Source organism: Electrophorus electricus, chromosome 7 (genome assembly GCF_041902795.1).
Source record: "Electrophorus electricus isolate QZ-2024a chromosome 7, ASM4190279v1, whole genome shotgun sequence".
Classification (NCBI taxonomy): domain Eukaryota; kingdom Metazoa; phylum Chordata; class Actinopteri; order Gymnotiformes; family Gymnotidae; genus Electrophorus; species Electrophorus electricus.
This window is the reverse complement of record NC_137503.1, coordinates 24687533-24698851: the sequence shown is the minus strand read 5'-3', so window position 1 is coordinate 24698851 and position 11319 is coordinate 24687533. Positions and strand designations below refer to the sequence as shown.

At 45.9% G+C, this 11319-nt stretch overlaps 1 protein-coding gene across 2 annotated transcripts; it reads right to left on the bottom strand.

Annotated features, from left to right (window-relative positions):
- Positions 1–310: 310 nt before the first annotated feature.
- On the bottom strand, positions 311–3795 carry hey2 (hes-related family bHLH transcription factor with YRPW motif 2). 2 transcript variants are annotated; one of them, XM_026998968.3, is made up of 5 exons: positions 3453–3793; positions 2937–3015; positions 2751–2834; positions 2469–2550; positions 311–1896 (listed from the first exon to the last, which is right to left on the bottom strand). In XM_026998968.3, exons 1-5 carry the CDS (start codon positions 3533–3535, stop codon positions 1232–1234), a joined length of 993 nt encoding a protein of 330 aa, XP_026854769.1. In that variant the 5' UTR covers positions 3536–3793; the 3' UTR covers positions 311–1231. The 2 variants fall into 2 exon arrangements, with proteins under 2 accessions (XP_026854769.1, XP_081574650.1); XM_081718524.1 differs by lacking the exon at positions 2751–2834 and having other exon boundaries at positions 3453–3795.
- Between the last annotated feature and the right edge of the window lie 7524 nt (positions 3796–11319).

Below are 11319 nucleotides of genomic sequence, written 5' to 3'. Positions count from 1 at the left end.
TCTTCCCAGCAGTAATGAATGAGGCGGATTCGTGTGGCTGGAACATACTGTAAGAGAATGGGGAAGGGCCTTGCATTAAGAGGCTGATTTACAACTCTCTAAATTCCAAAGTGGCACACATAATTGCATTTGTTTCTTCCCCGTTTGTTGGTTTCTTTTGCGTTATTTAAAACCACATTAGAGCTTACTGTTCTTTTCCCTTCACTCTTCTTAACTGTTTTCTTTCTGCAACTTGGGGTGTGTTTCAAAAAACAATTCCCCTCTCCAATTGTGATGAGAAGGGGAGAAATGATGGGACAGGGGTTCAGAGTTCGAATAAAAAGCACTGAATTTAATTTTTGAAATCTGCATTTTTTTCCCTTTTGCATAGAAAATCGTTACATATTACAGGGCAGGCACGGGTTTTTTAAAAGATACAGTAGTGTCATTTACTGGCAAATCTGAAATACAGCATGAGCAAACAATGAGTGCTGTAATGCAAATTTGCAGGTACGTTGTGTTTTTCATACGTGGAGAGAATCCCGTCCCTCCAAACAGTAGTGATTGAAGTGCATCATTATACCAATAAACCGCTTTATCTAGCTTCAGTATAAACTCTAGTTACACTCTTACACATATACATATTTACAGATTGAGTCGTTAGTTCATAGATTATAACATTCACACCTCATATGATCAGGAATTGATTATCTTCAAAACCTTTGGTTTCTCTGAGATTTTTCTGGTTTAGTCAAAATAAATGACATGATACTTGTGAGTAATTGAAAATTAGAAATTACACAGGCTCCACAGGTTAAGCATTTAATTCTCAAATGCAATGTTTTAGTCACACTTTCCTGTGGACACTGTCAGACATATTCCTTGGTGCAAAGCAAGGTTAGCTTGAGACAGAAAGATCATGGCATTTCTCCTTGGTACAAGACAGGGAGACAAAACAAACCAGACAAAAGGAAGCTGATATAATGATAGTGATGTGGTCATTTCACTAAAAAGACCAATCGATCATCCTCACATCCACTGGCTATGACGAGCACAAACATGATCCACACTTCTCCTTCCTAAGAAGTTCCATTTGTGATATACATGCAGGCACTTGTATAGCTGATTGTGTAGAAGTGTCCAAAATGCCATAACAGTGGCCAAAAATTGTCCATAGTTTTTGAAGTCTGTCCTCTGTCCATAAAGTTTAATAGACTTGTAAAAGTGTAAAAGGGCACACTGGGTCCGACCCTTAAAACACTCCCACTTCAGTCCCCCATGGGCGGTATGGCTTGCTGCTGCTACTGCTGCTGGAGCTGGAACTGCTCTGCTGGGAAGTGGAGGAGGTGGATATGGAGGGGCTCACAGCTGAGGAGGCCACAGAAGAGGCCGTGGCGCTTGGGCCAAACAATTGGAATCCGCCCGGGAAGGAGAGCGGGAAGGTGTGAGCCGCGGCGGCGGCGGCGGCGTGCACGGTGGCCGACAGTGACAGGAGCGAGGTGGAGAGCGGGGGCATGCAGGGCGCCACGTTGCCCGTAGGGGGCGCCCTCAGTGCAGAGTCTGCAGGCGTGAAGGAGGCAGTGAGCAGCGCCGAGCCCCGCTGTGGCACCTCCGCCAGCCTGCCAGAGGCACCGTCTGTGGAGGGCAGGCCACTCTGCTGCAGGAAGGCAGCAGGCAGCGGGTGTAGCGCCCAGTGCTGCGGGTGGAGGGCCTGCTGGTGGTGGGCCACGGATGAGGTCATAGCAGCCGCCTCCCTCTGGGAGGCGCAGCTGCTGAGATGTGAGACCAGGCGTGCGCGGAGTGGGTCGCTGGAGTCCAGACCCTCCACCGTGCTCAAGTACCGGGCCACTTCAGTCAGGCACTCTCGAAAGCCAATGCTCATGAAGTCCATTGCCAGGGAATGAACATCAAAATACCCTGGAGAGAGAGAGTGTGAGAACACCTAAAACATGAATACCAAATGCCTATAAATACAGCTCTTCTATCAGAGACTTTAATGAATACAACAGCTGATGCACATCCTGATGAGTAAGGGATGAGTGCTGCTCTGCCCAGCACATCCCCACTGGGCCGGGGGATCTAACCACAAACAAGCCAGGATTGCGCTGGGCTGTTTGTATGTTTGTTTTTTCTCCCTAGTGCACCGATTCTTACACTTGCTGGAAAGCCCAAACAAACCCCCAACAGGGCGGCTGTGAATGTGGCCCACTCCCCTCCCACGGATTTATGGAAGCAAACACAATCCCAGGGTCAAGTGTTTCTTTTGTCCTGCCAACGCTTTCCCACGAGTTCAATCCTGCCATTAGCATTGACTTCCACTCCTTTACTCTAGTCAAAAAGGAGCTCCTTGCTCACATTTCACAACAGAGAGAGAGAGAGAGAGACAGAAAGAGAGAGAGAGAGAGAGAGAGAGAGAGAGAGAGAGAGAGAGAGAGAGAGAGAGAGAGAGAGGGAAAGAGAAAAGAAGGAGAAGCCAATTAAAGCCTTACCTTTTCCTCCTGTGGCCTGGAGCATCTTTAGGTGATCCACTGTCATCTGCAGTATTTCAGCTTTCTCTAGTTTAGCAGATCCCTAAGAAACAGTACAGGATGGTGTTTCATTATTTATTGTTTTCTTTCTCTCCTTAAAATTACGTTCCATTTTATCCTTTCTTTTACTCATGTGTGTTGTATCATCTTGTATATGTAGACCTAGTATTGCTGTTATTCTTGTTGATTATTATGTTTAATAGATCTACTGGCAACGAGATAATTGTTTTCATATAAACTAACCTGTTTTTCAAATGCCGTTGGCACCAGGCGACGTAACTCTGATAAACTGTTATTTATTCTATCCCTTCGTCTCTTCTCAATGATCTGGGATAATATAAACAGTGATATTAACTGACGTGCAGTTCTTTTACAGATCTCTCAAAATTTGTAAAGGGTAAAGGAGTATGTTTGTTGTATTTAACTTACCCCTCTTCGTTTCTTTCGGGCCATAACCTGTGAAGTGGTAGTGGGGGATCCACATCTTATAAACGACCCGCTGCTTTGCCTGGATGCACGTGTATTGAAAATCAATTAATTACAGTAATTTAACCACATTAGTCCTCTTCGTTGTTATTCAATGTCAAATGAATTATAATCAATTGTAACTGTTAAGAATCAAATCCTAGCTGTCATTACCAATTGCAAATTGATATTTAGCAAATGGAGTTATGTCAGAGGCCAAACGTTTTACACGTAAATTTGTCTCTATTCGAAATAAACAATAAACATGCAACAACGAACCATTAAACTAAAACAATTCACCATTAAACTAAAACAAGCGATTTTTTTCAACTCCACAACAAAGGTTTGTTCTTTTATGTCAAAATAACAAAACGCATACCAGTACGTTCCATCGAGCATTGAGAAGATAATTAGCACCAAGTTTGAATATAGCTTAATGGATATGTTGCATTTTAAAGATAAGCAGTTTTACAAACTTACCCCGAATAATTATTCTCGCTACCCACGTCAATGGTTTCATCCATATCACTATCAGAAGTAGTATCCTCACAAGGCCGCTTCATGATGCTTGAAATGCTGGGAGCGTGTCCTCGGAGAAGCGTGTGCGCACAGGTAGTCCTCGCTTGTGACTTTCCAAATCCCTCTGAACTTCTTTCCCACGAACCTTCGGAGCCTCAGTCGCAGATGCAGAGGAGCGTTGACGCCCACCTCCCACTGAGGAACACCCACAGCAGAAAAAGCGCGCCCCGAGCCACCGGACTGAAGTCTCAGGCTTCGTTCAGAGGGCTGGCCAAGTTCCCCAGATAATTGACTCTGCCCGGCTTCAGCGCTTGTGCGTAACACCCACGGCTGCCTTAAACCGTGCGACACACACACACACACGCACACGCACGCACACACGCACGCGCACACACACACACACACACACACACACACACACACACACACACACACACACACACACACACACACACACACACACACACACACACAAAGAAAAGCGATTCAGCATGAAGAAAAAAAAACTCAAAAGCGCGCAGGTCTGGACTGTACAATGCGGCGTTATGTGGCGTTCATGCTCATTTTTTTTTAAAGTACGCACATCTGCAAAATGCTTTTACGTTGTTTAAAATAATTACTCTGCATTCTCATCTGGAAACTTAGTTGTGCATAAAATGTACTTTGCCTCATCTATTAAACACCCTTTAAACATATCTTATGAATTACATTAAATAAAAACATTAAAAACGGAAAATGCAGTTATTTTACGATTGTTCGTGATTTAAATAAAAACACATTTCCACACATTATACAGAATTAAATAAACACCCATAAAGAAAAAAACACCTGACAACATGCATATAGACAGACAGACAGACAGACAGACAGACAGACAGACAGACAGATAGATAGATAGATAGATAGATAGATAGATAGATAGATAGATAGATAGATAGATAGATAGATAGATAGATAGATAGATAGATAGATAGATAGATAGATAGATAGAAAGACAAACAGACAGACAGAGAGAGAGAGAGAGAGACTAACCCAACAACTCCAGGAGTAAAAACCCCTAGATTAATTACAAAAATGCATGTGAGGTTACATGAATAATTTACGTCTATACCACTAAAGTGACTGAAGTGTCATATTAACCAGTAAGTAAATACATGTGAAGTTCTCTTTCAATGCCATTTAGACAAAAATAAGCTGATGCTTCTTCAGTACTGAGGTCACTGATTGTAGGACCTAATCACTGTGGGTAAGAACAACTTCACATATCACTCTGCAGGCAGCAAAATTGTCTCAATCTTTCTGAAAGTTTATGTAAAAGATGAGAGTTGTGGACTAAGACAGACATACATTTACTAAGTGCTTGCCACTGGCTCACAAGAATCCTGTTTGGCTCCCAAGACAGCGCCAGATATCTGACTCAGCCTACTGGCTTTACCTGCACTAAATGCCATTGGCCCGGCACACAGCTACATACACTGACACTAGCAAACACAGACTGACAGAAGATCTGCAAGAGTGAAGAACAAACACCAAAGGACAAAGAACAAACACCAAAGCCTCCTCAAAGAGTAAACATAGCATTGGCATTTTGGGGTTAGTAGTATATTGAAATGTGTTGCCAAATGCATGCTAACATGCTTATTTGCTTATATTAAGAAATTAAAAATAGATTTGCAGTTACATGAGTAAACATGCAAAAAAGTTTATTTTCTGCTTTTACTGAAACTGTCTAAACACATACGCTCATTCTCTCTCTCTCTCTCTCTCTCTCTCTCTCTCTCTCTCTCTACCTCACGCACACACACACACACACACACACACACACACACACACACACACACACACACACACACACACACACACACACACACACACACACACACACACACACAGAAAGAGAGAAAGAGTCCAGTGGCAGACTCCAGTTCCAGTAATGACTCTCCAGGCTTGAACAGTGAAGACGGCACATTGTTTGGGTACACCCCCCCCACCCCCATTCCGTCATGTGCCTTCACCCTGGTGGAGTGTAGCACAGTCTCCCAGGCAGCTGGCCAACGTGATAGCTTGTTCCCACAGCTTGGTGTGCTCCACTGAAACCCAATCAGCATGTGAGACATGGCTGGGCACACAGGCAGGGCCGGCAAGGCACGCAGAGCCGCTGCCACTGGGAGCTCGCTGCTGGCCAAGGGGCATGACTACCCCACCCCACCCCACTCCACCACCATGGCCACCACTTGCAGCCTTATTCTTCACCTTGTTTGTTTGTTGCATGCCCAACTGAACTAACATGATATAGAACCATGGAAATGCCCGGCTACTGTTGTGAGCTGGGGCAGATTGTGACCTTTCTCACATTCATTTCTGTGGCTTATTGAGCGTAGAGTTTGAATGTTTATTGCTTTAAATAGAACGTTCCAGAACTCTGAAGGCTCTACATTCTAAAAAGTCCAATTAATGAACAATGCAATTACCAGGGCATTGCTAGTACATCAGCACCCAAGGGTTTTGAATAACCACAGCAAAACTAGTAAATCTTCTCTCTTTCTTTCATTCTTTCTTTCTCATTCTTTCTTTCTCTCTCTCTCTCTCTCTCTCTCTCTCTCTCTCTCTCTCTCTCTCTCTCTCTCTCTCTCTCTCTCTCTCTCTCTCCGCACACACACATGATAAAGTGTGTTTTCCCGTCTGTCATTACAATGGCCAGACAAGGCCTTTGCGGCTCCACATTTTATGTGTGTAGCAGAGCCCCGTGCGTCTCCTGCCCTGGCCTCTGTCCAGCCTCCTGCACAGACAGCACCAATCAGCCTGTCAGCAGCCTTTCATAGCCCTGTGAGAGCTGCAGCTCTCTCCCAGGTGTGTGGATACTCAGGCTAATTAAAGCCGGCCGGCCGCAATTCGCACACCCCGGACTCTCCCCCATTTCCCCTTGCTGATGGACATGCCCTCCTAAAGAGTTTTTTTTTTTAGGTCTGAAGTTATGACAATGCTGCCCAGAGATATGGCTTTGTGGAGGTCTTAAAGTAATTCTAAAATACATCATGAGTCAGTAGCTTGGTTAGTTACTGCTGCGTATGGCAGGTGTCTACAGAGAACTCTTCAGTCTCTTTAAATCTATTTTTGGCGGCCAAGCCCTGCTTAAAGGTGTGCTAATTTTACACTAATCTGTGAAACGCAACACAACTCTGCAGAGTGCTCCTCGTTATCTGGTTGTTTTCGTGCACCATCCTTGGCCTGTAGAACACGAGGCGCTCCTATCAGCACGAGGTCTGACTGCACAGCATGGCCCGGAACTCGCCCGCCGTTAAGTCTCCCGCGGGGAAGCATGGAGCTGAGAACCTGCCGCCGCCGCCTCCTCCGCGGAATTCTTACGCCGTGATTCTGAGTGCCGAGCGCCTCCGGCCTCAGAGGATTCCCGAGGGGACCGAGGTTTCAGTTTGAGTGTGTGCCTGTGTTTGTGTGCACGCCTCCTGTTCCCAGGCAGGAGAGGATTCCTTTCATCCCGCACATACTTGTGCGGAGCGGGTGTGCGGGCGTGCAGCCCTGCCCCTGCACCCAGCAAGAGAGGCCTGGCCCTGGTGTACCATGCTATCAGTGGTTCCCAAGGCTGCCCAGTCTGGGAAAAGCTGCGTGGACCTGTTCCAAAATCAGCATTACATGCATTATTGTTTTTACCCTCCCCAAGTCCCAAGCACACAATGAAAACAACAGCGACGGCCACAATCTCAAGCCCTCCTCCTCACACAAGGCTGCCCTTAGTCGCTCGTGAGCTGCAGCTTTCAAACAAAGTTAACTGCTTCATGGCAACCCCAGCGTTGCCAAGGCACCACCTTCCTCTGCCTAGGCTCTTTCTCTGACTGTGAAAACGGTGGGGAACAAATATTTCCTGCAACAAAAAGACGTAAAGGTCCCGAGGCCCGGGTTTTTTTTGTATAGGTTTTAAAAGTAGTTTCTTTTAATTGTGTTATATTGTGGTAATCTTATAGTGTGAATCTTACAGTGTCAGAGGAAGGCTGTGAAAAACAGCTTTCTTTGCAGTTTTCATTGAACAGAACTAATAACTTCGATCTGTTGTTTCAGTTGCTAGCAAAAACAACAACTTGCCACTGAATAAACAGTCCCCATGTTTCCTTATTGCTCTTCAGTCAGTCAGAGATCAACAGGCATCTACTTGTTTTCCTAGTGAGTGAGAGACTCACTCACAATAGCGCAGGCCAATGCGCCCCACGCCCCATGACTCCAGAGGCAAATTATAGGCCCTTTATTAGTGTTTAAGGTCACAGAGAGACAAGCAAGTGCATCCTATATCAGGAAGCCCTGCGCGTCTCAGGAGTGAAATATTTGGCGTTGAGTCGGAGCGGCGGTCGCGAGTCGGATATCCTGGGAAGCGGGTATACTGCAGACGGGTTCCAGGCGCCGTGCGGCCTAGCGCTGTACAGAATGGGCCAGAATAATAGAGCCTTTCCTGCCATTCTCAGCTTCCGGGCTGGCCTGTGCCGCTAGCTTTCTACCGTCGCCATGTCCAAAGCTCGCCCCCCGGTGACTGCCAGGCACACTAATCCTGACCGCCGATGCCCGCTGCCCACCCGCGTGTTGGCACTGAGAATGCTGTAAAGAGAAAACGCAGCAGCGGACAGGAACGGACAGAGCGTGTCCTGCATACACACTGTGAGCCAAAGTGAGAGGGAGCTTATGCAATTAGGTGTCCCTTTTCCAACTTCCTGTCCTGAGACCTGAGTTTCCTGTTCGAATACGTAAGCCTAAGGAAGCCTTGGGTTTCCCTTCTATGCATGCAGCCCCTATTGTTCAGGTCTCGCTAACACCATTGTTACACATACTTTGTATTCTCTGTGGCACAGACAGAACACACACGCAGACACACACACACACACACACACACACACACACACACACACACACACACACACACACACACATTTACATACACTCTTTTTACCTAAGCACCCTGAGCTGATTTGTGGATTTTCACACACATTTATGTCCCGTCTGTCTAAACAGAGGCATTACCAAAAGCTCTCTCTAAATCCTCAACTCATTATTTTGAAGTCACTGTTTTGGTTTTTGTGGCTTTTTATGTTTTTGGCACATTTTTTCAAACGCACGACAGCACTGTATTTGCTGGCCCCTGCTGTGACAAATACAGCCATGAACTACAGTCCTGTTATGCAAATTACCAGCACAACCCTCTGGTCCCATTCTCGGATCAGTGGCAGTCACCCCCCATCACCCCCCCCCACCCCCTATACTACAGCTGCCGTGGACACCCACAACCTGACCGAACTCCAGAGGTAAATATGTTTAAGTAATTAGCAGCAAAGAGGGAGGGAGCCATCAGCTGTGCAGAAAGTGACCCGACCACTGTGAAATCACGGCCCCGGCCAGCAGGATGCAGTCTGGGAAAGAGATATGCATGCGACACCAGCCAATGAAACCAGCAGCCTCCTCTCGACCAGGCCACAAAGGACATCAAACAGAAAAAGAAAAGAGAGAGAGAGAGAGAGAGAGAGAAGCTGTCGACATCTGTGCTCATCGTTAGCCGCACGCCCACACCGGAGCAAAATAAAACAACACGACAGTTCTCTTTAGGATCAGCAAGGACCACGTCTGTTAAGTTAATCTGAGAAGTGATAAGTCGGAACCTCTCAGGCTGGGAGATAAAAGGTTAAGTATGAAACAGATTAGAATTAAAAAAGGAACTAGCCTGTGGCTCTAGCTGCCTAGGGATGCTAGGTGAGTTTGCTTGAAATGGTTACCAGAGGGTTCTCAAATGCGGTAAAGAACATCAACTTGTGTGGAACATAAACTTCCAGCAAAATGAACACAAATTGTGACCATTTATCTGAGGGCAAGGTGAAGTGCAATTCTCATGAGGTTGACACGTGCTAGTCTTGCACCTCCCGTCTTTCACGCAAGAAACCCAAACAACCCTCAAGGAAAAACACAGCTCGTGGCCTCCAGACAGTGGCCACAGAGGGGCTCCCATAGGCATCTCAGACACGGGTGCTCTCCTTGGGCTCGTTGTGGGCCTCGTTCACCCTGATGAACCACGGAGCTTTTGAGCGATACGGGAAGTCACAGGCTAGTCACGGCAGCGCCATATCGCTGATATCGCAGGCTGGTGGTAAACATGCTGTGTATTGTTGTAAGGAGGCAAGCCCACCATGCTGCTATCACTGTGAGCCGTACCAGCAAACATAATGCCTGCAACAGGAGCAGTGGGTGTGTTCTCATGGCACAGAGATCGTGGGCGGGGCCATAATAGTGTGGCATTAGTGTTGCTGGCTGTGGGTAGCATATAGTAGATGATCAGATGATCAGATCATTCTTATGTGTGTATCACATCCTAAAAGTTTCATTTTCAAAAAAGTTTCAAAAGTCTTGAACATAGCTTTAATTTGTTTATTTTAGAACTGCTCTGAACTACTCTGATATCAGTGTAAATTATTATTTTATTATTTCAATAATATGCCAATTAATTCGATAAACCAATATGTTCCATTTTTTGCTTCAACCTTTTTATTTCACATAAATTGTATTTCAGATTTATATTTTTATATGCTATTTGTATTTAATACAATTGTTAAGCAATTATTTAGAGTTGAGTGTCAGAGAATCTGGATCCAATTAGAAGTCCTTGGACTTAATATTATTAACATTATTACACCATCAGAATGAAACTCTTCTGAAGCACCGTACAGCATTGTACATCCTTTGCAATGCTGCAAATTTGGTTGCTATTTGTCACACTTCATAAACAAAATTAATTAATAAAAGTCTAAGTTAACACAAAATACAGTGTTAAATTACTGTGATTCCATTTCCCAAATAACATCTTGGAATAACACTTTTGGAATAATGTTCTTTGAAAAAAACAAATCAAAGGTCCTGCTACATATGGCAGGAAGCTAACGCATCATTTCACAATAAGAACATCACTGACAGGCAAATATGGTGGTGTAGTGACAGGGTCTGGAGATACTTTGCTGCTTCCTCAGGGCCTGAGTCACAGTTACTGGACCCATAAATCCTGCTTCCTATGAGAAATTCCTGCAGAAGTGTATCTGCTCATGGCTCCATGATCTGAACAGTCGGGTTACGCAACAAGACAACAATCCAAAGCACATGAGCAAGTGAGAAAAGGCAATATAGGCATTGCAAACTTTTTCATTCCAACAAAAGATCATTTAAAAACTGTTTTGTGTTTTCTCGTATTCTCCTTGTCTTGTTTGACTGTTTTGTACGAGAGTCAGAAAGCTTTTAATGTGACATATGTTCAAAGACAGGAATGGGGGCAAGTACTTTTTCCAAACACTTTTTCACTGCAGCAGTACTCTAGCTGACGTCGCGCCCTATCAGTGGTGTGAACAGGTGAAGAGCACCAGCACACACACGCTTGACCCTCTGGACCTCTGACCCACGGCTGCTGAAGTCCCGCGTAGCACCGCTCAATCCAAGGGAGGATGTGACAACAGCAGGGTCAGCCGCTGTTATCAGGCCCAGCGGCAGACGAGGGCCGGCGGGCGGTGGTGGGCAGACCCCAGATCAGTGACGTGGTGACGGGCACTGCACAGCAGGGCGGCCAGGCCCGTGGGAATGACGGCTGTGGCTATGGTGGTCCAGGCCTGGAAAATACCTGTCATCGGGAGGGCCCAGATCGGGTGCAGGAATCTCCCCACGTTCACACCAGGGATGAGACGGAGGGAGAGGTGTCCACGACAGCTCCCAGACTTTTTTGCAGCTGGAGTCCTTACTCCTTATCAGAGCCGAGCAGGGCTGCCGGCCGGAGCTGCAGGGTGGATGGATGGGAAAGATC